The 27,836-nt window shown below is 35.7% G+C and overlaps 2 protein-coding genes across 2 annotated transcripts in view; one reads left to right on the forward strand and one right to left on the reverse strand.

Annotated features, from left to right (window-relative positions):
- Nucleotides 1–430: 430 nt before the first annotated feature.
- ATP6V0D2 (ATPase H+ transporting V0 subunit d2) lies at nucleotides 431–24,757 on the forward strand. The gene is made up of 8 exons (XM_026705893.2): nucleotides 431–677; nucleotides 7,301–7,472; nucleotides 12,713–12,891; nucleotides 14,577–14,656; nucleotides 16,394–16,471; nucleotides 20,068–20,244; nucleotides 22,072–22,149; nucleotides 23,191–24,757. The coding sequence occupies exons 1-8, from the start codon at nucleotides 548–550 to the stop codon at nucleotides 23,350–23,352; spliced, it is 1,056 nt and encodes a 351-aa protein (XP_026561678.1). The 5' UTR covers nucleotides 431–547; the 3' UTR covers nucleotides 23,353–24,757.
- Nucleotides 13,030–27,836, reverse strand: part of LOC148126424 (uncharacterized) — a 42,967-nt gene continuing 28,160 nt past the window's right edge. Inside the window, exon 4 of the mRNA XM_087931483.1 lies at nucleotides 13,030–13,469. Coding sequence (XP_087787609.1) covers nucleotides 13,391–13,469 — 79 coding nt within the window. The 3' untranslated portion in view covers nucleotides 13,030–13,390. The remainder of the gene's footprint in view (nucleotides 13,470–27,836) is intronic.

Consider the following 27,836-nt stretch of genomic DNA (forward strand, 5'->3'; position numbering starts at 1 on the left):
CTTGAGCTAAGCTAAGAAGGGTGTGTGGGGCTTCCTTCCTTTTTGTTTCTTGTTCTTTTTCTTCCCTCCTTCGTGGCATTTATAATTTAGCCCATTTGAGGTACCTTTGTTGACAAGGTTTTGCCCTATGGTGCACCATTTCACCTATTAAGAGTTACAGACACAAGAGTTTAAGTAGGAGAAGTAGTATAAAGATTTAGTTATATTTTCAAGCACTAGGCTGCACACAATCTTTAGAACTCTTGCTAGATAGAACCAAGCTACTTTTGAAAAACGTACAGCTTCCTTTCTTTGTCTCTACTCTTCGTTGCCTTGCACAGATTTTCTTTATACAGGGAAGTGTCCAGTTCTTGGAAAAAATTAAGAGTTCTGTCTGTTAAGTTCATGTTGTGTAAGCACTGAAAACCACAGCTAGTTTGTATTGGAAACAATGAAGCAGGAAGAAAGAATTCACTTTGAACCCAACCAATTCTAGCTCCTTCTGGTGATCATCTCCTAAAGGGAAACAGAAAACTCAGGAGTTTCTACACACAGGGAGATTTCCATTATGCCAGGCTACTCAGAATTTTATTTCAATGTGGATCATGGTTATCTAGAAGGACTGGTACGAGGCTTTAAAGCTGGAATCTTGAAAGCTTCTGATTATGTTAACTTAGTCCAATGTGAAACCCTGGAAGGTGAGTTGGGTAATGTTGAAGTTCAGCGTTGTAGCTTTGGGGAAATTATCTGTCTGGCTGTCTGGCTGTCTATCTATCTATCCATCCATCTATCTATCTATCATCTATCTATCTACATTGCCTTCTCATTGGCAGCCATTCTGTACGTAGTAGATTTATCTATCATCTATCTATCTATCTATCTATCTATCTATCTATCTATCTATCTATCTATCTATCTATCTATCTATCTATCTATCATCTCATTTCTGTACTGCCCACCTTTCTCAGAGAGGGATGCTGGACACCGTACAATAAAATGTTAAAATATGTAACAGTATACATAAAAGTTTAAAAGTAGGCAAGAGGTTAAAACTAGTTAAAAGACAAAGGAGGCTTTCAGGGGACTAACCAACATGAAACTTGCATGCTTCTTTGGGCTTCCCACAGAGGCCATAAAGCGATGTCTCTTCTTTTTCAGAAGGCCAGGAGAGCGGGGGCCTACCTCACCTCTGGGGAGAGAATATTCCCCACGGTGGAGGCAATGGCAGAGGAGGCCCTCTTCCTGGTCCCCGTCAGTTGGAGTTATTTAATTGATGGGGTCTGCAACATAATTTCCCCACCTGCTTGGTGGGATGCTAGGCTGATGTAATGGGTCGAAGATGGTTCTGTGAATAACCTGACCCTGTGCCATGCAAAATTATAGTCTTGTCTCTCTCAAGGAGAGAAAAACATATTTATCTTGGCATTAGATTAAATTTGGATGAAGGAATGTTGGATATGTGACTAAAATTAGCAAGATTGAAACGTGGAATTATCTTTAAATGAGATCTTTAGATCTCAACTAGGATGCAGGCAGAAATCACCTTGAGAAAAAAGTTAGTAAGCTTTTTGGATTACATTATGAGTTCTACCAGAATTATGCTGCTGTTATGCAGTTATAATAATAATGAGGATATGTACTTCTATAGTCTAATATTTAATTATAGTAGTAGCAAGGTCCATTAGCCACATTAAAATATTACCCGAAACAAGCAGAAGTAGAATTTTAGGACTATATATTTTTTTAATTCAAAAACATAAACATTTCTCTGTTAAAATTTTTGGCTACACTTTAGGATGTCTTGAAGCTGCAACAGATTTATAGAGTTAGGGCTAGATTTAGAAGAGAAGCTGCAAGAAATATGTACATATATCTAATATATGACTATATTAAACTGTCGATGGGCTGCTTTCAATACTTCCGAAGGAAACTAGAATACAGAATCTATGTAATCCATAGATGAACCTAAAGCAATTCCAGAATAATTAACACAACTATAACAACTTAAAACAAGAAGTCACAAATGCAGGAATTACTACTAATTTATTTTGAGTGATTATATGCATGACTAAAATTACTAGAGATGAATTACGCATGTTATATTTATGATATTTTAAATTTCCAATGTAATTAGAGTCACTTGAATACAACAACACACTCGTGTTTTGAGGTCATTATAGGTTATTTTTGGATCCTGATCTTTCTGAATTCTTCAAGGCAGTCTGAGAGGTGATTAACTCCAGGTAAATCTTGCATTTAGAGTTTCATCTATGTACTTTTTCTATCTAAAAAAGAAAAGAAAGAAAATAAATTAGGGAGCATATATGCAGGGCCAATGCCTCTGGTTATTTCACATCTCACCCTTTTACCACAGGTAAGGCTATAATCTTCAAAATGTTTTCCCAACAGATCACTGTTTTTAATTTTGCAGCCCTTTGTTTGGCATACAACTCCGATTAGTTTATATTGGCAAGCTTTAGCCTAACAGAATGACTGCTAGATTTAACCTTGAAAGACTGCAGGATGCTAGATATCAATAAAGACATACAGAAAATGTGTTGCTGTCATTCACAGCTGTCTGGATATTTACAGCACCATTCTAGTAGCTCAATCTATTCACACATCTCCAACTCCCCCTTTTTTCTGATACATTCTAGTACATTTTTTAAAATTTATTTAGCATATTCTCTCTTTCTTTCTCCCTACTAAAATGAACTTCCAAAAAGTTTTGGTTTTTCTTAGAAAAACTCACCCAACCCAAACAACAACCATCATTATGAGAAGAATACTAAGGAATTGGAGCTTTCAACCTCATTGTAATGGAAAGAGGAAATTACTGAATTGAAGAAGTTAGTTTCCAGAAATTATATAGGAATTGATAGAAATAAAAGAAGACATGTAGGATGATTATTGCCTACTGCTTTCCTGAAGCCTAAACATTTTGAAACATATTAATTAAGCTCGCACTCATAGTGTGCCCTGCAAGAAATCTTCAAGATGTTCATAGTTTTCTTTTTGAAATTGTTCTATAAAAGCTACTATAACAATTTTACTGCTTAGGAAATAAGTGAGTAGTGAAATTCTAAAAACAACAACAACAACAACAACAACAATAACAACAATAATACCTAGGATGCTGGCAGCAACCTGTATCAACCATCAGTGCCAGTCAGTGATATTTGCAGGGATGGGATTCTACTGGTTCAGACCGGTTTAGGCATAACCCTTGCTCTGAAGATAAGCTGGCAGTGAACCGGTTCCCTGTGATGAGCATGTGGGCCCACCTGCCTGACCCCGCTCTTTCTTCTGCTTTATTTCCTTTTTTTAGAGCACAACTGATTTGCATGGCACGTTGGTTTGCCTTGCCTCAGCTGTTTTATTCACAGGGACTGCAGTAGAAGGTAAACATTACAGCTTTTTAAAATGCGGAACGCACGCACAAAATGCGTGATCACTAAAACGGTTGTTATACCAGTGGAATACCACCTCTGGATATTTGTGATACATGTTTAAATGCTCAGTTGACTGAGTTTCATGGTTAATGAATATAACAATAACGATAATGGTAACGATAACAGCAACAGTAACAGTAACAATAACAATAATGCCATCAAACATCCAGATTTGCCTATCCCAGGTCCTTGGTAAGGACTCATTAGGTAGACAAAAATATCAAACCCAATCTGAACATCTGGCTGACTGGGTGATGAATAACAACAATAAATACTACTGTTATTATTGTTATTGTTGTTGTTGTTACTGTTATTGTTATTACTGTTGTTGCTGTTGTTATTGTTGTTATTGTTGCTATTATTATTAAGCAAAACACTTACTCCATACCTAATATCTGCGTTTATATTAGTTAGCACTTTACGGGCAAATGCAATTCCCTATAATTCCAATTTGGAATATTAGGAGCAATCAAAGGATTTAGTCCCTGTAGTCCAACGTCCAGGAACAGTGTAGAAATCTGGACTTGATCATTTGATGACATGCAAGGGCTGCTATCCCAAAAGGGAGTTGAATCAAGGTAAACAAGTGGATAGTATATAAATTGCAGTTAACTGAAATTGAAATCAAGTTCAATGTCAACTATGATTAAATTGCTTAAACTCAGTCAGAATGATTGCCCCTTATATATTTAAACGGGGATACCAGATGTAAGCTGCATAATTCCAGATAGCCATTAGATGTCGCCTGAGTTAGACTTTCTTATTGCTACATCAAATGGCAGTTTAGATCTGATAGCCTTATTTTGAGGAGAGATTCTGATTGCCATAGCAAATATGTTCTGCAGACTTATTCAAAGAATAACATTTCTATCTAGTTTTCTTTAGTTAGGATCCAGGCTTTTGTAAACCAGGATGTTGGGCCAAGAGCACATTCTGCTTTCAGATTTTGGCTTTTTAAGAGAACAACATGCCTAATAAATTAATTTATCTTGGTTTGGTTATAAATTCTCTAATTTCTGACTTATACTTTTATCTTTTGAATTCAACAAAAACTATTGTTTGCACCAATTGTGATTTAGAAAATAGCTTCAGATTTGATTTCAAATCCAGCAGAGATGTTCAGCTCTTCTGACCAGTTCTGGAGAATCGGTAGAGGAAATTTTGAGTAGTTCAGAGAACCGGCAAATATCACCTCTGAATGGCCCCACCCCCATCTATTCTCTGCCTCCCGAGTCCCAGCTGATTGGCTAGGTCTTTTTTTTTGTTACCCTGCACAGGAGAATGGAGCTGGAAAGCAGGTTAGTGGGGTTGGGAGGGAATGGGATTTTGCAGTAACTTTCCCCCAGGAGGTGGGAGGGAATGGAGATTTTACAGTGTTCTTCCCCTCCCATGCCCACCAAGGCACACCCACCAAGCCATGCCATACCCACCAAGCCATTCCCACAGAACTGGTAGTAAAAATTTTTGAATCCCACCACTGAAATCCAGGTTTATAATCTCTAAACAAAGTATGATTTGTATCCAGATTGGAGATTAAAACTAAACACAGGAACATTCACACTTTGGAATGCTCCTGTACCTCAAAATGTCTACTACAATGTGTTAAGAATGTAAGTCACCTAACAGTTGGGTTGAAAATATATAAACCAGGATAAACATTTTAATACTTTAATAATTTAAGGGAATGCTAAAATTGTAATTGAGGGTGGTTCCACAAACAGCCATAAGATGGAGCCAGAAACCTGGTTTCCCAGAGCGTGTTGCCCTTCCTGCATTTCCCTATTGACTGTTGCTGATCATTGTTATTCTTGAATTTGATGTCTGTCTTTTACTGAACTGTTCTTGATACTGGACTTTGTAATTGTATTATCCCTGGACTGAAAACTGACTGCTATAACCATGTATGACTTGGACTGTTTGTTGGACTTTGCTTGACTGTTTACTGGAAGTAAAACCTACATTTTACTATACAGTGTAGCTGAGTGCTGTGTGTGTGTTATTCAACATTACTCTCACTACGTCACCCTGTGTGCACTCATTTTCCTAACGGGGAATTACCTCAACACTGGTTATGGGCCCAGGCCATACCAGGCTCAGATAACTGAGAGTTAGTGTGAATACACAGTACCGTATACAGACAGCTGTTTACTGTTTAATTGTGGGTTACTATCCTGGTAAAGATGGTTCAAGACCCATCAACAAGTCTATCATTGATAACCCAGTTGCCGGAACAAACTATGTTTCCTGGTCTATGAAGTGCAGTTTACTTCTGCATAGGGAAGGGTTATGGAATATAGTTCAAGATCCACCGGATGTAAATGCTTGGGATCCAGATAAAGAGGATTGATGCCAAGAAGTTAGCTGACTTTTAACGGAACAACGAACAAGCTCTTTGTATAATTGGACTAACACTGAGTGACCAGCAGCTTGTCCATATTTGTGGAGAAGAGTCTGCTGCTAGATGTTGGGAGAATTTCAAGAGGATTCGTGACAGTGTAGGTGCACACATACATCTTACATGCAAACTGTTTAGAGTACGTCTTCTGAAAGGTGGAGATATGTTAGCTCATTTGAACTTCATGAAAAGAACTTTTCAGGAGCTACATGAAAAGGAACTGATATTTTCAGAGCTGCATCAAGTTTATACCATTCTTTCCTCATTGGATGAAAGTTATGATGATTACATATCTTCACTGGAAGTCCTGACCAAAGATGAACTAACATTGACTGACATAACCAGAAGGTTGTTAGAAGAAGCAAGAAGACAACTGGATAGGGACCAACTGAGGAAGGAACAACCACAAGAAGAGGATTTGTGTTCAACTGCCTATATTGTTTCTTGTGGGGCTAGGGGACAGATAGCTAGATTCTATAAGAAGGACAAATGACAGAATACTGATAATCACCAGAAGGCTAAGAAGAATGTTAGTTTAGCTATGTCTAGCAATTCAACTGTAAACCATGATTTGTGGGTTGTTGATAGTGGAGCATTGCAGTGCATTACTAAAGTTAGAGAGAGGTTTGTAAAGATGTCTATGAGTAAGCAACATTGGCAAATGGATGGAAGATGAAAGTGTCTGGTGAAGGTACTGCATATTGTTCTTGTGTAAATGAGCATTTAACTATGTTATATGTACCTAAACTGAAATTTAATTTGTTATCAGTAAGGGCGTTAGTTAATATTGGTTATGTAGTAATCTTTAGAGGAGTATAAACTGTATAATAGAGAAAGAGGGTAAAAGTATTACTGCTAATTTAGAGAACAATTTATATGTGATACATGATGACCTGTTGAAGATGGCTAACTCGGTTTATAACAATGTTAAGCCACATGATGAATGTGTACATTTACTACATAGATGTCCGGGGCACATTAATTTGAAAATGCTCAAACAAACTGTTGAATTGTCAGAGGGAGTAAAATTAAATCCCTGTAGCAAGTACTTAAACTGTAATGCCTGTAGTCAGGAGAAAAGCAAGGTTACTCCACCAAACAGACTGAATGGGTTTAAGACCAAAGAACCTTTATTTATTTATTTTTTAATAAATAGTGATGTTCAATATATGATCTTTAAAGTGTCTGTTGAAAATATATTCTTCACCTAGGCCTTTCCAATATAAAATGTGGAAATATTCCTTTCCACTTTTTAAAATTAATATATTTGTTATTGAATAAGGTATTATAGTATTTTAATATATCATGATGATTATTGATTTCAGATGCTTTGATCTAAAAAGTGTTTAAAAATAATATAAATATTGTATACAGATGTATAAATGTCATTGAGATGGGAAATCAGTATGATTAGTCACTTAATTTCTTTGAAAACAATAAATTTATTGTTATTATCTTTTCAATTCTGTTTTAGACCTGAAGTTACACTTACAAACCACAGATTATGGAAACTTCTTGTCCAATGAAACTGGTCCTCTCACTGTCTCTACAATTGATGATAAACTAAAATTCAAACTGCTGACAGAATTTCAGTATTTTAGAAATCACGCCTTTGAACCACTTTCAACTTTTCTAAATTATGTTACGTAAGTGAAGTTACTTCCTGAAATGATTGTACCAGTGAGCTATGAAGAGGAACTCAAATCTATATCTTCATAATAATGAAAAGTATAACATTTTGTTAAAAATAAGAAAAGATCTGGGGAATACGTGGTGGGAGACAACTAGAAAATCTTGGTGTTGTAGATTAGAGTAGGACACTAAAAAAAACATTGCAAAAGATCATGACAAAATCCTCCACTCTGTTGCCAAGAAACCAACATGGATACGTTCATCTATTCATTGGAAGTTAAACTCAACCCAAGGCAAATTTAACTTTTATCTTAGAATTTATTTTTAAAAAACCCTAGCTATCTCATGCATACATATTCTTAAATATGCTGTTGTTGTTTAATTATTTGTCATGAAAATCCCCATGTTATGTTTGTCAAATAACTTCATAAACTGTGTCTTCTTGGCTAGGTAGCTTCTCACTGTGGGAATGGCCAAGCAAAATACAGAACGTTTCTATCCAGAAATATTATTTTTAGCCATATACCAGTTTAATACATAGACTTACATTATCAATAAAAATTTAACAATACAGCATTTTTATGCTGCCACACAACCGCTAGATAGTCTTCTGTATCTCTTTGCTGTCATGTACTAGTCTTTGGGATATCTTAATACTAAGTTGGGTCGCCTTATTTAAAATCAGAAAAAGAACTGCAACCTTTTTTTCCTAGAATTTTTTTTTTTTTGTTATTGCAGCAATATTTCACTATGTAGGAAAGATGAGTCATAAAAACGGCAGAGAGTTTTTCACCTTTCAACCTTTCTTTCTTTGTAAAAACTGGTTGCAATTTCATAACACAGAGATAGACAAAAGATCAGTAGTCATCCTGCTCAGTGCAGGATCTGCTAGAATATCTCTGAAACATGAACATCCAGACTCTGTTTTGAAAACTTCCAGCAAAAGTAAACTTATCACTTTATGTGGCTTCATGTTCCAGTGTCATATAAACAAGAAACCCTAGAATGATCCCCCCCACCCTGTAGCATAAGCTATTTTTCCAAAGTTATTTAAAAATCAGTATGAAGTAGATGGAGCCTGTATGTTCAGAGAATGTTGAATGCAGATCATTGTAAAAACTTGGCATTGTTAAGCAGCATTTAGGCAATCCTGAGTAGTGGAATGATCACTGTTGTTATCAACAGCAGCCCCCACCCCAGCATTCTTAGTAGTATTAGGTGGTTGGGTCTCATTTTCATTTAAATTTCTCACAAAGTTCTTATCCAATGTTGCTCCCAGGGTTTGTGAGAAAATTCAAATGCAAGGACATCCAATAACCCCCCTGGAGCATTCAAAATAACTCTGGGATGCTATTATTCTCGCTCTTTAGAACAGTGTTGCTCAACTTTAGCAATTTTAAGATGAGTGGACTTCAACTCCCAGAATTCCCCAGCCAGCATTCTGGGAGTTGGAGACCACCCATCTTAAGTTGCTAAGGTTGAGAAACACATAGACAGCATGTTAGGAAGCATTGTGAGCAAGTCTTTCTATATGTTCTATTCACATGGGTGCCTTACCTTTAGCCTTGGCAGTTGTAACAAGAACTCAAAAGGAGCTAAAGGCCAACAAATCTCCTCTTTCATGCCAGGCATTGGCACCATGGATTGAAATAGACATGCTTGGGATACTTGGTCACTGCATTACTATAATGTTCTGGGTACCTGATATGGCACTTTTACATAATACAAGATGACAACCCAATTAGGAAACATAGCATTTAGCTAACCAAATAGAACAGTATTTGGTATGTTTTGGGCCCAAGCAGGGATGGTTGTATTTGATTATTGTTTACTACTCGCTGTTCCACTTTAAATTGAGTTAAATTGTTTTAATATGTCATGTCATTATTATGCACATATTATTTTTAGAACCATTAGTTACCATTGTTTTGTATCATTGCTGTAACCACTCTGATTACTTGGAGAAAATGAAAGTATATTAATTAATTAATAGTTTGCATCTAAAAATTACAGATGCAAATGCTAGGCCAAGATACCTTGTTCATAGTTCATTTGTCAAAGTTGCTTTGAGATGCTAGCATTCTGGAAACTAAGCAGAGTCAGCCTTGGTAAATTACTTGAATGGAGAACCATTTAGGAATTCCAGGGCTGTTCGATAGATTGAAAATAAGTAAAAGCTACCACCCTGCTGAAGAAGACAAAGGAAAGACATTTTCATAACATTGCCAAGAAATCTGCCTGGATGCAACCACCAAGTTCAAATCATGGTGCCTTTATCTTAGATTTTTATTATGAGTGATGTTTGGGATGAAGCTTTGCCCACAATAATTCTGGGAAAAATAGCAAACTGGGAAGAAACTTCTAAAACCTCTGATTGTTTTCTTATTTATTCATTTTAGTTAACAGATCCAGAGGTGGATCTACAATTTCTTCTAAAGATATTTCCTTGAAATTAGTGTGACTGATTTTAGCGTGAACACATTTTCCTTAGGCGGCTAACTTGGACTTTCATCAAAGAACAATTATGTGTTAGCTGTGTTCAGTATTGCTACATCACAGAAAGTTTTTTGTTCCCCTCAAATGCCAGAATAACTGACTGACTTTGAGTAGCATGCACTTAGACTGGAGACTGGGAGTCATCTGTCATTATCTCTTAGGCAACAACATAACTTCTTAGTCTATCTCCTGAATTGCCACCAATCTTTTGGGTTCCCTTTGCTGAGAATGCCTATCAAGACATAGTGACCTAGAACCTTCTATCAAAGCAAAATCTGTCACAAGCCATCACATATGTACGGAAAAACATCATATTTCTATATTATTTCGTGTGATAACATTTGCACATTTTTAAGCAAATAAGTTTATAGCAAATGATTCCCATAGTTTCTGTTGTTGGGTGGTGAACAAATTATATGCATTTTGAATCAATTTAAATAGAAATGGGACATGTTAATTACATTCAAGCTCCATTGAAATAAATGACTGCTGTCCAAAAATATGTGTTTTGTGTGGAAAGAGTAATGTTCATTCAAAGAAAAACAATAGAAATTACTTGATAGGGTAATTTAATAAACTAATGTGGAGACTCAAAACATGCTGACAAGCTATTTGTTAATAATGGATTTTAAAAAAATTTGCAGTAAATATGTTTTTTTTCCTCTCCTTTGTTGACTTCTAGCAACTGTCTGGACTACTCCCTGTAGTTTTCTTGGCAAAATTTCCAGAAGTGGTTTGCTATTGCCTGCTTCCTAGAGCTGAGAGAGACTGACTGGCCATAGGTCAAACAGCTGGTTTTTGACCTAAGGCAGGACTAGAACTCACAGGCTCCTTGTTTCTAGCCTGGTACCTTAATCACTATGCCAATCTCACTCATATATTCAAATACTTACCTTTTAACTCTTTAAAATATTATTGTAGGGTGCACAGTGGCTCAGCAGTTAAAGACCCTGAGTTTGTCTGCTGGAAAGCTTACAAGTCTGGGTTTAAGACCCAAGTGCTGTGCAATGGGGTGAACTCCCCAGATCCTGTCCACCTAGCAATTCAAAAGCATGCAAATGCAAGTAGATAAACAGGTACCACCTTGGTGAGAAGGTAATAGCATTCTGATTGCCTCAACTTACAGTCATGCTGGCCACATGACTGTGGAAATCTTAATCATTCTGGCTTCCTTGGCTAAGAAACAGAGATGAATACTGCCCCTAGAGTTGAACATGACTGGACATAGGAACACCACCATACTAATATTATATTTCCTTCTTTTGTTTGAAGCACCGATTCTTTGTTTATTCAATTATTAAGATTTTGTGCCAATTGCTGTGTTTTATCAGTCTGAATTGGAAACATAACCTATTGATTACTGTAAAAGGTTCTATAAGCAATTGCCTTGGAAGACAACCCAGAAGCAGCTTTGGCATAACATGCAGTACAGTTCAGTGGTTATTCTTAATGCATAAAGCCCATTATGGTTTGGAATATGGGTAGTTACAGATCTGCCCGGTTTAAATGGAACTGTTCCATCCAATGAATTTGCTTTGAGCTGTAATTCAGACAGACCTCTTCCCCATATCCACCCCTGCCCCTCTTGAAAGAAATCAAGAGAAAGCAACATGGTGTTTCTTGGTACATGCTCCATTTCTGTAGAATATTCTAATCCTGGAGATTTGGGTGGTACTATCCCCAGAGGCAGATAATGTGGAGAATGGATATTACCAGGTTAGAAAGTTGGAGGCTGTGAGTTCTAGTCCCACCTTCACCATAAAATTCAGCAGGGTGATCTTGGGCATGTCATTTTCTCTCAGTTCAACCCTCTCACAGGGTTGTTATAAGGAAAATAAGAGGAAGTTGTGTTGGATTTGTTCATCACTTTGAGTTAATATAATAAAAATGGGATGCACACATTAAAAAAATTCTATATGTTTTAATATTTGCTTACTTGGATGCCAATGTAACTTGGACTTGGTATTCTGCTTTACTGGGAGTAAATGCTATGTGTATTTTTGTAACCTGCTGAGAGTCTGTCTGGGAGTCAGCATTATATAATACTGAAATTAAGTAAATGGATTTGAATTGATACTTCATTTCTTAGAATATTATATTAAGTCCCTGATGCCACCAATCTGTCTTGTCTTAAAAACAGGAAAGTCTGTGTACATCTTCTCTATAAAATGTATTAATTAAACTTTAAGAGGAAAAATTAAATATTTAACCCAAATGACTTATCACCCAGAGAAGAAGGGCAGAGATGTGTCTTCAAACACATTGCTATGTGACTTATTACTAAGAGTCAGTAGCATGTGTCTCCTATTTATCAATATAAAGTAACATTTTCTTCCCAGACCTGTTGCTTTCCTAGTACTGTCAGCTCAGCTGCTATGACCAGGACTAGTAAGTTGTGGTCCAAAATATCTGAAGGTTATGTTTCAGAATGGCTGATAGAGAGATGAGAAAGAATGAGGATCACAAAACCCACATGCAGATAATGAAATGTGAAAACAGTTGGACTTTTCCTACCTCTCAATGTGCAAGGCTCCGCAAAATAGATTCCTTTTAGATGATATTGTCATTTTGTTTAATGTAGCATGCATTGTGAAGAAATTCTTATTTCCATTTTATCATATGATCCCTGCTTAGAGGAAAATTAACGTTCTGCTACAAAGCCCGATATTAGATTTAACATTAACCTGATTCTTGGATTTTAAAATATTTTTCAGAGAATGCAATAAAACCTTTGACTGATGTTATCTTGTCATGCTAGGTATAGTTATATGATTGATAATGTGATTCTCCTCATTACTGGTACATTGCGCCAAAGACCCATAGATGAATTGGTTCTTAAGTGCCACCCTTTGGGCAACTTCGAGCAAATGGAAGCTGTCAGCATTGCTCCAAACCCTGCAGAGCTCTTCAATGCAATCTTGGTGGACACACCATTAGGTATGTCACTCAATCTTTTCATAGATTTCTAAGTATGTTCCCATGAAAGAGAACATTTCCTACTATATCTTCTTCCTTTAAAAAAAATGTGATCCATCAAAATGAATATAACTTATTATGCTCTGGTTTACTTCATGATTACAGCACACACATTGTTTTAGTACTGGGAAGGCATAAATATTAAATAGTTTTTACACATCCTTTAGCTAAGTAGATCACATGCTATACCCTTTGTATGAATGTTTGCTTTTCATGCATTTCTTTTATTACAGTAAATTGGTTAACAGAAGAAAAATACATTCAATAAAGTTAACAATATATCCTCAAAATGAATAATAATGAAAATAAAATAAAATAAAATTAGGGGTAAAGGGAAAAAAATAAAAACAGTCTGGAAAAATGTTTTCAACCAAAAATACCATGACAGTATTGAGGAATGTCTTCTTTCTTGCCCCTTTGTCAAAATTATCAATTAAAAAAAAACAAAAAACAAGGGATTTTAAACCAGTCCATTGCTGCAGATCAGGTAAATTTCTTCTTTCCATGTTATATCATGATTCTTTTCATCAGTACCATATCTGAAAAATGAAAAATATTAATAATGATGAATCCCAAATTTAAGGGAGACAGCCAAGATAAATATATGCTCTTTTAATAAGACAGTAATTGATCCAGCCTTAATAAATTGAATCCAAACCACATGAGTTAATATTTCAACTCTTGAGTTGTATTTTCAACAGGGAAGGGTATTGTAAACAATCCTTACTGAAAATTTTCTGGTACATCCAATATGTAGAAATCACTTTGGGAAATTGATTCATTTTAAGATGATAAGAACTCAATTAACTTTATTTAAAGGGTGCCTTCGCAGATCTATTTACATAGGACAGTCAAACTCAATATTGAGTATGTCCTTTCCTCTTCTTCAGTCATACATGTTTTTAATACGTTCAGCATTTCTTATAGCTTCATCGTGATAATTTGGTTTACTGTGCCAAAAAGGGTGTGTGTGTACATTTTTGCAATCTAAATATGTCTCTATGTGAGTTTGGTGACATATGAACCAAAGCTACCTTCAACTGAATCAGATTTACTAATCTTCTCCAATGAGGCTACCCTTCTGAAATCAGGCACTTCTCCCAGTGTCTCAGTTCACATGCCTATTGCTATGAATTCCCAGAATTACTGTAAAAGCCATACATCTGGATGTTGTAAATTGAGGTGCTCTAACAACAATAGTTCTTCAAGATTTCAAATCTGATATAGCAAACACAGAACTCGAAAACTTTTCTATCACTTTTCCTAACCCATTCTATAATAATAACTAAAGACAGCTATATTTGGACCCTGTTTCTGGAATTGGCAATGTGCTGCCAAACTCTAGCCACTACAAAACTTTCCTTATAACAACGTCATCAACAACAATAACAAAAACCAGCCATAATAAGGTAGTATTTCAGAAGGGCATCCCAGAAAGCTATGGCTACCATTTACCATTTTAATTTTGACACAATTCTTCTGGGGATTTAACATTAACATTGTTCTATAATGATTATAACTTTTCCTATTTTCTCTTCTATTTTTTCATAATTTGAAATTTTGCTTAGCATTTGAACATGTTTTAAAAATTTAATAAATGAACTTCTTTGAAATTTGACCTATATCTTAAATATAATTCTTTACAGCTGACTTTTTTCAAGATTGTATATCTGAAAATGACCTGGATGAAATGAATATTGAACTCATGCGCAACAAACTGTACAAGGTAAACCCCAGTTAAATTCTATTGAATTCTGTTGTGTAGAGAAATCTGTGCAAATTAAGACTACTAAAATTAGTGGCAGATTTATCATTGGTATCATATAAATATAGATGAAAGATTAAGTACACATAAGATAAATATATTTATTACTAGCAGTGGCAAAAAAAACCCTCAAAGGTACTCTGTGACTTCTGTTCTACTTTATGTTATTATCTGTCACACACAAAGCCATTCTGTTCAAGAATAGGATTCAACATATAGAATTTAGACAGGTTCATGTGCAAAGGACACGTGGAGAACACACAATGAGTATGTATTCTGTGTACTCCAGAACATATTTTTCCGGCATAATGTTTAAATGGAACCTTTCAAATCTCTCTGCTGCCAATAGACAAACAATAATTGCATATTAAAATATTGCATATCTAACTATGCAAAAGGCATTAATAACTTTCTGGGGGTTAATCTATGCAGGTTTGCTCACATCTAAGTCCTTCTGAGTTTAGTTAACAGATATTTTTGCATGAGGTTTCAGAAGTCATCCCAAGAAATTTTTGGTTTGAATGACAGAGAACAAAGTAATTCTTCCTACTTCTTCACTATTCCGTCCAAGTTAATTCAACTGGCTAAATGGGTGACGAATTCTGGAGTTGAAGTCCACACATCCTAAAGCTGCCAATGTTCAAAAACACTGGGCTACACATTCTTATTTTAACACTAAATGATTCCTCCACAGTGGACACAGCTTTAAAGATCAGAGGATAAGCTGTCTACATACAGCTCTGTTTTCTAACATTTGACTGCCATTCCTATGCCCTGACATCACTGTATCTAATGATAGGACTACCCCTCTAGGGTTGCCGTTACAAGAAGCACTGTCAGCTGATGTTGAAACCTATTCAGCAATATTTCTAGTTATTAAGTAGAAACCAAGATTTCCAAATTCAACTGTTATTTTAATATTGCTCTTATGCAATATAGTTTGGGATGACATTCAGGTGAGCTAGAGGAATAGGCAAAGAAATATGCTCTAGTCCCAAAGATGCTTTTTCCAAAAGGCAACTGGACTTTCTTGTTTGTTTCCTTGAAAACATTTCACTTCTCATCCAAGAAGCTTCTTCAGAACTGAAGAAGCTTTTTGGATAAGAAGTAAAACATTTCCAAAGAAAAAAACCAAGAATGTCCAATTACCTTTTGGGGGGAAAACCCACTTTTGGGACAACCATGAGCTGGATGATTGAGAATCTCCACAGACAAACATACAGTATTTCCTTAACTTACTGTAGTATATTTTCTGAGACAACATAAATATGCTCTCAAAATTTGTAGCATAGGCACTGGCTTCAACAGAGTTCTTAGTTTTCATATTGTTAATTACAGTCTCCAGGGGATAGGCAGAAATGTGCAAATTTGACAAATGAATGTGGAAGAAATTATCTTATCCCTATGCCTTCCTTCCCAAAATCATATCCAAGATTGCTAATAGCAATCAAATCAAATCAAATAGAAAGCAAACCAGAGAAAAGCATCCAGTTACAAAAACCCATGAGTTATAAGCTTAATGGTGGAAGAAACACATTAACCTTACTTTCATTCTGTAGTAAATAATATAAAGTTTTCATATTTTTCCTATTGTCCTGGACTTGCATCAATATTAACAACTCCAGTTGAATCCTATTTGTGATCTTTTAAAGAGGGTTTTTAAAATAAATGTGTTGTTTTTCTGTTCTATTGTTTTAGTCCTATCTTGAGGCCTTTTATGCATTCTGCAAAAAAGAAGGTGGCACTACAGCAGATATAATGTGTCCTATTTTAGAGGTAAGAAAAATTTTATATTTCTTTTTTTAATCTCATCTATCACCATGGCCACCCTAGAACATAATGATAGGGTTGGAAAGAAGCTTGGAGATCTTCTTGCCCAACTCCCTGTCCATGGCAGGAGAATCTATTCTATACCATTCCAGACAAATGGCTGCCCAGTCTCGTCCTGAAACCTCCAGTGATGGAGCATCCCTAACTTCCAGAGGCAAGCTGCTCCACTGTTCGGAAATTTCTACTTAGTTTTAAGTTGAATCTCTCTTTTAATTATTTTTCCATCTATAGCTTTTTGTAATGCCCCCTGCCTTCTTCTGTGACTCTGTCTTCTTCTGTGACAGCCTCTCAAGTATTGGAAGACTATATCAGATTTCTCCTAAGTCTTCTCTTTGTTAGACTAGACTTACCTAGTTCTCTAAATCATTAATGGTTTGGACTCCAGATCCCTTATTATCTTTGTTGCCCTTCTCTATACTCTTTCTAGGGTCTCAGCATTTTTTCTATCTTGGTGACCAGAACCAGTTTTCACCCACAGCCTGCAGTACACTTTTGATTAGTATATTCAATTATTTTAATAGCACATATGGCAGAAATACATTTCCTTAAAAATAGAATTGAAATACTTTAGATTTTTCTAAGAATCCTGACTAAATTAGATAAGGTAACAGGTTATTAGATTATTAAATATAGATAACCAAAATCTATATTTACCCAATAAATATTTATTTATTTTATTTTATTTATTTGATTTGTCAATTGCTTACAAGATAATAGGTATAAGTATATACATAGTTATGAATACATGAAATGGGTACATATAAGAAAAATAAAAGAAACAATAGGACAGGGACGGTAGGCACATTGGTGCGCTTATGCACGCTCCCTACAGACCTCTTAGGAAAGGGGTGAGGTCAATAGTAGACAGTCTAAGGTTAAAGTTTTTGGGGTTTGGGGAAGAAACCACAGAGTCAGGTAGAGTATTCCAGACATTGACCACTCTGTTGCTGAAGTCATATTTCCTGCAATCAAGGTTGGTGCGGTTAACCTTGAGTTTGTATATATTGTGTGCTCTTGTGTTGTTATGGTTGAAGCTGAAGTATTCATTGACAGGTAGGACATTGCAATGTATGATTTTATATACGATACTTAGATCAGACCGAAGACGGCGTAATTCAAGGTTTTCTAGATCTAGAATTTCAAGTCTGGTGGCATAAGGTATTCTACGATGAGTAGAGGAATGGAGAACTCTTCTTGTGAAATATTTCTAGGCTTTCTCAACTGTGCTAATATCAGATACGTAATGTGGGTTCCAGACTGATGAGCTGTATTCGAGTGTTGGTCTAACAAATGTTCTGTATGCTCTAGTTAGCAGTGTGATATTACCAGAGAAAAAGCTATGTAGGATTAGTTTAACAACTCTTAATGCCTTTTTCACTATGTAGTTACAGTGGGCTCTAGCACTTAGATCGTTAGAGATGAGTATTCCAAGGTCCTTTACAGAGCTTGGATCATCAACAAGATCTTGACTATTCAGCTTGTATTTTATTTTCTGATTTTTTTTTGCCAATATGTAAGACAGAGCATTTATTTGTTGAGATTTGAAGTTGCCATTTGTTTGACCATTCTGATATTTAGTCAAGCAAAGAGAACGCAGTTGCTCTTGATATGATCACAGAGGTCATTTATGTAGAATATGAAAAGAGTTGGTCCTAGAACACTCCTTGGGGGACACCACTATTGACAGGTACAGAATTTGATAGGACACTCCCAATTTTGACCATTTGTTGTCTGTTTGACAGGAATGCTTCTATCCAGTTATGCAGTTGTCCAGAGATACCATAAAATTTTAGTTTTAGGAGTAGTTTGTAGTGTACCACTGAATCAAAGGCTTTACAGAAGTCTATGTAGATTGCGTTTATTGCTTTGCCCTGATCGAGTTGTGTAGTCCATATGTTTTTGCAGTGTAAGAGTTGCAGATTACAGGATAGTTTTTTTCTGAAACCAAATTGTTTATTGGAGAGTAGGTTGTTTGTCTCTAAGTGGAGGGTAATGGATTGGTTCATAATTGATTCCATGACGCAGCATAAGGAGACGCAGGTGACGTAGCATAAGGAGATTGGTCTGTAATTTTCAACTAGGCTGGGGTCTCACTTTTTGAAGATGGGGATGACCGTGGCTTGTGACCATGGGTTAGGCAAGGAGCTGGTCCTGAAAGATTTTTCAAAGATTATGCTTAGAGGTTCAGCTATGGCAGTGGATAGCTTTTTTAAGAAGTAGGCATATATTCCATCCGGTCCAATAGATAGAGATGGCTTTAGATTGCGTAGTGCTTTTTCAACATTGTTTTTTGAAAAATCAATATGTATTAGATCATTGTAGTTGTCTATGGTTCGGCTAGGAAATACTGGGCATGATCCATTGCTATTTACAAATACTGAGCCGAAGAATGTGTTAAAGATGTTGGCTTTAATGGTGTCATCGTTGCAGTCTTTACCATTAGGTCCTATCAGGGGTGGGATGGACCTTGAGTCTTTTAGTTTGTTGTTTACAAAATTGTAAAAAGCACAGGTGGAATTGGTATATAGGTTTCCTCTTGTCTGATGTTTTTGATTAGTATATGTGCATACACAGCCTTGAGAAGAAATTTAAGGCTAGAAAAATGATAAAATACATATGCTATCTTTATTTTAATTAAAGATAAGTGCATCTCCCTCCACGTTCTATCCAGCAATCTATATTCATTTACTTTAACTTTCATCAATGGTTTCTTTGGTGTTCTTCTTTGCAGGTGAAAATGGATCTGCTATATCTCCAGCACTAATGTATATTTATTGGACAGAAGTTGGACAAAAATGTATTAATGAAATAAACGAACAAGAATGCATTGCATTAAGGGGGAATTGCTTACAAAAAGAAATATACAAACATGTAACACTAGTCAAGATTGCAAATAACATCTGTTTGGAACAATGTGTAAAAATGCATACATATTGTTATGTTTTTAAAAAGAAGTTTTAAACTCATATAGGAATGGAATTTACAAAAAAAAATTGAATGGAAAACTAAGAAATTTATCAAAAGTTCAAATCAAAAAGATTGGAAAAACTGAGAAACCGAGAAAAATAGAAATTGATCAGTGATCCATTGGTGGCACTTCTTTCTCTAATAGTTCCGTAGACACCTGTCCTTGGCATAACAGCCAGAATTAAATATTGCACAAAAAGTGATTCATTTCTGTAGTACACACAACCTACTGATTTCTTTTTAATAAATAAGGTTTGAAATATTTCATTGGTTAAAAATCTAGATATTTCTTCACTGAACTAATTTTATTTGTGCTCTTTCAATGCTTCCTTTGCAATATGTTACATTGCTAGGAAATAATATGAGTTCCCAGTGGGGTGGAAAAGGTGTTCACTTAACTTTTATATTATTAACAAAGAAAGCTTAACCAGGTGGGAAAAAAAAGTTTTTAAAATCTACATTGCCAAAAGACAGAGAGGATTCCAGTGGATTACTAATACTAAGTGTAACAGTTGTGCATCTATGAATGATCCTTTAAAAATATGTAAAATTGTCATATGTTTTACTTTATTCAGTTTGAAGCTGACCGGCGGGCATTTATTATCACAATTAATTCATTTGGAACAGAACTAAGTAAAGAAGACCGACAGAAACTGTATCCAACTTGTGGCAGACTGTATCCAGAAGGCTTAGATATGCTTGCCAAGACTGAGGATTATGAGCAAGTGAAGGGTGTGGCAGATTACTATGCTGTATGTAATTTCCAAATTGTGCCTGATAAAAACATACTCTACCTATACCACTTTAGGATATATGTTGGCAAATTTTAAAAATCTTACATACTGGGTGTACCAGATTCTAAACAAAGCTAATGGATAACATTGAACCTTCTTCATTAAATGAAATGCATGGAGCTCTCTGCCCAGTGGTGGAGATTGCTATTTCCATTTCCTGTTCCTGTTTTTCTGAGACATGAAATACGATAATTCTGGAGGAATAACTGCTGTTAAAAACTCTAAGTTAACCAGTTGTTGAACATTTAGAAGCTGAATATAAGGGCTAGTTATTTGAACATAATATAAGAATACTTATGTATAGTGGCTTCAAACAAAAAAAAATTCTATTTTCTGAAATAGATAAATGTTTTTACCATAGGCTTTATTTTTCCATCTTTTATGATCTTATAAAACTATAAATTATCAACATTATTTAATAAAATGATGAAGATATAGGTGCAAGACAAATTTATTTTGCATGGCAGCATTTCTCTACTTCTGTATGTGTAATAAGGAATGCTGAAGGTTATACTTGACACTAAGCTAGGTTATTCATCTTAATGTCTTGAATAAATCAGAATTATTTGGGATCGCATAACACCCTGATTATAAACATGGCTTGTTCATCATGTTGACTGGATTTATGCAATATATTAAATCAAAACAAACCAAGCATATTATAGGTTATAGCATGTGTGAGCCCAATCCATGAAATTGGGATAGTGCCATAAAAGATTAATTGTACAGACATTAAACTGAATCAGGCCAGCAATCCACCTAGTTAGATTCTGTTTATAGTGACTGAACAGCAGTTCTCTTTAGAGATATTAGAACTGAATCCAAGAACTTATGCATACGAATGGGTTGTCATTGAGTGCTGGCCTCTATAATCTTTCTCTGAAGGAGTATTTAAAGCAGGGGTGTCCAACCTTTCACCTTCCCTGGGCCACATTAGAAGATGAAAATTTGGTTTGGGCTGCACATAAAATAAAATAACAGTAACGATACCTGATCATCCAAAAAAACCATAGAAAACATAGTTAACATATTAAATTTATTTGGAAATGAAGTTAGTGAGATGTTTTTATTATTTATTATTAATTATTTATTAAAAATTATTTATTTTTATCACGGTTTTTAATCATGGTTTATCACGGTTTTTTTTCCAGTCAAATTTTGCGGGGGAGAAAGCTTGCCCGCCTCACGCCTACCTCTCCTCCTGCAAATGGCCTGGCTGAATGAGGCAGAACTGGAAGGCAGAAGCAGCGGCGGGGGCAGCAGCGGCGGGGCAGGAGCAGCAGCGGCGGCAGGGGCAGAAGTGGCAGCAACAGCGGGGGCAGAAGCAGCAGTGGCAGCTGGGGCAGAAGCAGCAGCGACAGCGGGAGCAGAAGTGGCGGCGGCAGGGGCAGAAGCAGCAGCGGCGGTGGTGGCAACAGCAGGAGGTGGTGCTATGATGGCGCCCGCCTTTTCTGTTGCTGCTTGGCGTGGCGCTCGCCTCGCCCCGCCTCGCGCCTGCCTCTCCTCCTCCTCGCTGGCTCTGGTACGAAGGTTGGGGTGGGCACTGGGCCGCATTACGAGGCGACCTGGGCCGCATGCAGCCCATGGGCCGCAGGTTGGACAAGCCTGATTTAAAGAAAGGCGAGAAAGAGAGAGGAAGGGAGGGAACATGCTTTGCAATTTATAAAACATGTGAAGTAGAACTATGCACTGAAGAATCAATTTACCAAGATCACTTTACCAAGAACAAAAATAAGTAATTTGTGAATGTTTTACATAATATTTAGTGGCTGCTTGTGTTTTCAGGAATACAAGGCTTGTTTTGAAATGGTTGGAAGTGGTACAGGTGACAAAACCTTAGAAGATGCTTTTTTTGAGCTTGAGGTAAGATTTGATCATTCTTTCAAACACTGTCTTCCCAAACTCTTTCTTTTCAATGTATTCTGAGATATTTTGTTTTGTGGGCCTCCCAACAGACAGATGTACTGTGGATGTACCTAAGATTAGGAAAGAATTTCAAAAAAGGTTTCCTAGATAAGTAGGTTGGAAAAGATGCATTATGAGGTGTCTCTGTATCTCCCCATGTAACCAATAGAACAAATTGCTATCACCTAGCTGCCTGCCTGCTATCTATCTACCTACTTATCTATCATGCTGCCCATCTCCCCCTACAATGCGACTCTGGACTTATTTGATTTTCTTCAGAGAGACTTCAATTTATTTTAAATTGACTGAGACATGAAGGGATTGAAATCACTGTAATCGTGTATAAATTCATGTTTCATGAATATAATAAAATGAATACTAAGTTATAATACACATTTCATTAATTTTAATACATTATGTCTTTAATGTAATACCCACCCATTAAATATCTTTTGGCACACCCATCCTCTTTTGCAGTGAGGGCCTTTCTCATATGTGACTCAAAGGTTGGTATGGACTTTGTTCTAAGATTCACAAACTTCCCTGCTTCTAATAAAAAAGATGTATTTTTAACCTTTGTGATAAGTGGCATACAACATGTCATTCTTCATCAGAATGATGAAAACAGCATCAGAATGTCTGGCCAAAAAATCCATCCTTAGGGGCAGGTATAATGTCACAATGCATAAAGAAAAGGGCTGGAGCAAGTAGCACAATACCACAATGCTACGTTTGACAGTTTTGCCCTCCTTGCCCCTTCTGTAAATGTTGCTGTTTTTGATGATCCTGTGAGCTATTTGAAGCATTGCCACAAACGTTCAGATATAGTTAAACCTTAGGCAAGCTTTTACTGAGCAAAGCAAAAGGAAAATCCATTTAGATTTACTGCCATTGCTAAAGCTCTTTTGAATTCTGAAGAGAGAAAGACATGATTTACAGGTAACCAGTTATCGGTTTTTTTAAAAAAATATAATTAAATATATTTCTCTTTTTGTACAGGTAAAAATGAACGTGCTGGCATTTAACAGTCAATTTCATTTTGGAGTTTTTTATTCCTACGTTAAACTGAAGGAACAAGAAAGTAGAAATGTTGTGTGGATTGCTGAATGCATTTCTCAAAGGCACAGGACAAAGATTAACAACTATATCCCTATATTCTAAATTGATTGTTAGTGGTGCCTATTGTCATTTATTAAGGGTTCTTTACTAAATTATTCCTCCAAAAAAAAAAAAAAAAACCCCAGTCTGTTTACATATTTGGCCATTAGGAAGAAATTGTCTTAGAATGTAGCATTTTGTTGTTCCCACATATTAGATCTATTCAGATGAAATAACTCCTGGCATGGTTTGAGCAATGTTCAGTTATTATATTACAACAAAGGTAAGGTGAATACAAAAGCTTGTGATTAGGATGTTTCAAATATCCTACTTTACAAAAGGCAGTCATACATTTAAAGGGCTGTCAAAGATGATTTTCCATATAAAGGCAAGCTCCAGTTGAAGACATTTTCAAGATGCCTGTGGCTTAAAGATAAATAAGAATCAGTTTAGATAGTACTTTAAACTGGGATGCTTGTGAATAATTAGCAGCTGGAGCAAAGGTTTCTGCGGGTGTGCTCAGGAAATTGAATCTGGTGGCAGAGGGGTGTAATTGAAGCTCTAGGTGTTTTAATGTGTGTCCTATATGTGATGCACATAGTAAACAGGTATACCATTAATTATGGCTGCCGTATTGATTTTTCTGAGAATAGAATAGAATAACAAAGTTGGAAAAGATCTTGGATAGAATAACAAAGTTGGAAGGGATCCTGCTCAGGCAGGAAATCCTATACGATTTCTGACAAAATGGTTGTCCAATCTCTTCTTAAAAACTTCCAGTGTTTGAGATTTCACAACTCCATGAAACACTCCCTCAATTGGAGAGCAAGCAAAGACACACGAGTCACCACATCATAGCCTTCCATACTTTGTCAAAATGGATCTCATTTTCTATTATGTCACAGTAATTATTTTAAAATCTGTCTTTATTTTATGCAACATTGTGCCAAATTTGATCCTTTTGGGGGTTCAAATTTGTTGCCACCCAAGAATTGTGATAACACTGTGGAAAACTTGGTCCCTCCTTAATGAACAGCAGAAAAAAATATCCATTTAGTGCAACCACTGCAATATGTTAAACACCCAAACTGATTTCTATCTAATGACTAAATTAGGTTAAATGGGCCTCTTTCTAGAATGAGGCAACTAGGAAACAAAGGTAATAATGAATGAAAATGCAAAGAATATTTAATGGAATAGTTCTGCTTCCTGTTGGTTTCACACACACACACGTATGTGTGTGTGTGTGTGTGTGTATGTATGTTTTCTTAAGTTTTTGCAGGTACTTACATGTATGGTATTTAGCTTTGTTCGGGTATTTTCCCACGTCATTATAGTTGTACTTTTAAAGTTGTAGCAACGTTTCAACAGAATCTCATCTGCCATCATCAGGCTTCTTTAAAAGCACAACTATAATGATGTGGGAAAATTATATATATACATACATACATACATACATACATACATACATACACATATATACATATACATACATACATACATATACATACATACCTATACATATATACATATACATATATATACATACATACATACATACATACACTGTATATTAATATTTCCTGTTTAATACTTAACAGTGTATGGAATGTTTAGAGTATAATTATTGTAGATTTCTTTGGGTTTTCTGTGACAAAGATGCCTTCAATTTGATCCAGAGCCTTTTAAATACATATAAAGAAAGCTATCCTCTAATTTTAATTCTTGAGGAAGGGAAGGAATATTTAGCCTTACTGTGCTTCTATTATTTACTACTGGGTGTCTGTGCTTAATTAAGCTTTGAGTATCATTAAGTCATCAATTGTGGATAGATATTCCAATAGATCAATTCAGAATTTACTGTGTGATCTCCAAGCAATATTTTCTATCTATGTGTATTAAGGTATTTTCTGTTTCTTTTTTTAAACCCCTCCCTCTCTGTAGAAATATGAAGCAATAGCTAGCCATTGAAGGCTTTTGTGTATTGAAGGTTAAACTATAAGAGATTCTATTCACCTAACATTTTTTAAAAAGTAGTATAATCTGATATATTAAATAACTATCAAAATTATAGCGAAGAACTTCCTTCCAGTTCAGATAGTAGCTTCAGAGCAGTGATTTTCTTGTGGGTCAGAACAGTAGAGAAAAATGTTAAACTGCTTATGAGTTGGATATAAATATTACAGTCTGCACTTCCAATAAGTTGTATTGTGTTTCTCAAAATGCATTTAATATCACATCTGGTTCTAAGAAATGCTGTCACTGATGGAGAAGAGAGAAAGGAAAGAAAAATCTTTTTAAAGCTCATGTATTTCATTAAAAGAATCAAATTATATTGCAGGCTTTGAGTTAAATGTCAAGATTCTTATAATGCTCTATTTATGAATCAGAGTCAATAAGAAACCACAAAGACAAAATCAGCCCCATTCTCTGGCATTTGCTTCCCTTTTGAGGCACTGTATGTTGCAACAATAGAAGTTTAATCTCCCTTAATACTGTTTTGAATCTTATTTTTTAGTTATTTTTAGTTATAATTGCTGTTTTAAAAAGTTGTAATAAGTGTATAAAATACAGTTATAATTTTAACAAAGTTGAATTATAGATATTTGTTGCTGCTTGGTTAATAAATTAGTAAATAAATTGTCCAGAAATGCAGTGCAATATCATCTGCACAAATGTTTCAGTTTTTCTTCTGTGTGAAGATTTGCTTGCTTTAAATTTGTGAGCATGTGTGATATCTACATGTATACATATAATACACTGAAACAACCAACGTACATTTATCCAATCTGTAGACTAGACTGGGAAGTTCATGAAGTTATCAGAATTTCAGTTTGACTTCAAGGAGATTCTACCATTTTAAATATATACATAAGTCTATAAGAAAACTTCTTTGTTTTCTCATTTGATAAATAAAATATGTTTCAATGGATTCAATGGATAAGTTGGATTATATTGCAAATGTGAATTAAGAGTTTTTTCTGTTTTTCTGTTTTATTTCTCTTCAAGAAAATGAAATATTTCATACATTCTTCTTTTAATATGGACAAGGTAGAACCCCCTTCCTTTATCTGAGGGAGAATTCAACTTTCTTTTCAACCACTCCTGTTGGACAAGGAGGAGACCGAGGTTAGTCAGATATGCTACTCTGATATTCTCACCATGGGGTTTAGGACAATTCACTGCAGCAACCTCACCAAGGCTCTCACTGAGTCAATCTGTTGTGGGACAACTTGCCACAAATCCATGAGGGATAATTCAATTTAATAAATGCTATCTGCTACTGTTTCATGGACATTATTTCCATTTTTCTCAATGGAAATAACAGTGGAAGATAACATTTATCACATTGAATTATCCCACACAGAACTGTCCTGGGGCACGTTGCCTGCAGCAAGATGGCTGTGATGAGTTGGTCGTGGTTAGTTGTCCCATTCTGCCCACCATAGTTGAGATGAGGGGAGGCAGGAGATGAAGAAAAAGCAAAAGGAGAGTGTGTTAAACATGACAGGATAGGTTGGAGGAACACAGCAATTTTGTGTGATGGTTAAGGTACTGGCCTAGAAACCAGGAGACTATAAATTATGGTCCTGCCTTAAGCATGAAAGCTGGCCAGATGACTTTGGCCCAGTTACTCTCTCAGACCAACACACCTGTCAGGATTGTTGTTGTTGTTGAGGGAAAATAATTAGAGGAAGGAATATTAGGTATGTTTGTTCTCTACAGTTAGAAAAATAATAAAGGTGGGCTAAAGTCAAATAAAGAAATCATACTTGGATCATGATCCTTACTCCTGACACTATCACAGCAAAGAACAAGCTTACAAACTAAGACATCAGTGATGTGAAAGGAGGGAAGAAAAGAAAAAGTGCTGGGAACTGTTCACGGGGGCTGGCGGGCAGTATACACCATAAGCTCTATACTTCTTAATTTACATAATTAATGTTATAGGGACATGAGATAAGTTTGGTTTGTTTGCTTACTGAAGTAATGGCCATTTGGAAAGACAAGAAGAAGAAGAAGAAGAAGAAGAAGAAGAAGAAGAAGAAGAAGAAGAAGAAGAAGAAGAAGAAGAAGAAGAAGAAGAAGAAGAAGAAGAAGAAGAAGAAGAAGAAGAAGAAGAAGAAGAAGAAGAAGAAGAAGAAGAACAACAACAACAACAACAACAACAACAACAACTTTATTGTCATTGTACAAGTACAACGAAACTGTGGATGCACCCCAGCAACTGTTTGCAATACAATAAAACCAGAGCACTAAAAATGAAGATAGAAAAATAAAGTACCCATGTGCAAATTAAATAGGAAAGACCTCTATGATCAATCTTGTTTGAAAGACTGAAATATTTACATACACATATACAGTACAATGTCTGCAAAAATGCCGTAATATTGACTATCATGTGGTATAGTATATGTCATTGGTAGGCAACCCATCATTGCGAGCTGCATGTAGCTTCACACCATTTCTCTGCTGATAGTCCACCCCTCCTCATGTGCACTGCCAAAATTGGGTATTAACAAGCAAATATTCAGCAACACATTTTT

Source organism: Pseudonaja textilis, chromosome 3 (assembly GCF_049901715.1).
Source record: "Pseudonaja textilis isolate UNSWEBS1 chromosome 3, rPseTex1.2, whole genome shotgun sequence".
Taxonomy (NCBI): Eukaryota; Metazoa; Chordata; class Lepidosauria; order Squamata; family Elapidae; genus Pseudonaja; species Pseudonaja textilis.

Coding starts and splice junctions, on each gene's coding strand:
- ATP6V0D2 (XM_026705893.2), top strand. CDS start 548: ATGCCAGGCTACTCAGAATTTTATTTCAATGTGGATCATGGTTATCTA. Junction 678..7,300: donor CCAATGTGAAACCCTGGAAG/GTGAGTTGGGTA, acceptor ATTCTGTTTTAG/ACCTGAAGTTACACTTACAA. Junction 22,150..23,190: donor ATGCTTTTTTTGAGCTTGAG/GTAAGATTTGAT, acceptor CTTTTTGTACAG/GTAAAAATGAACGTGCTGGC.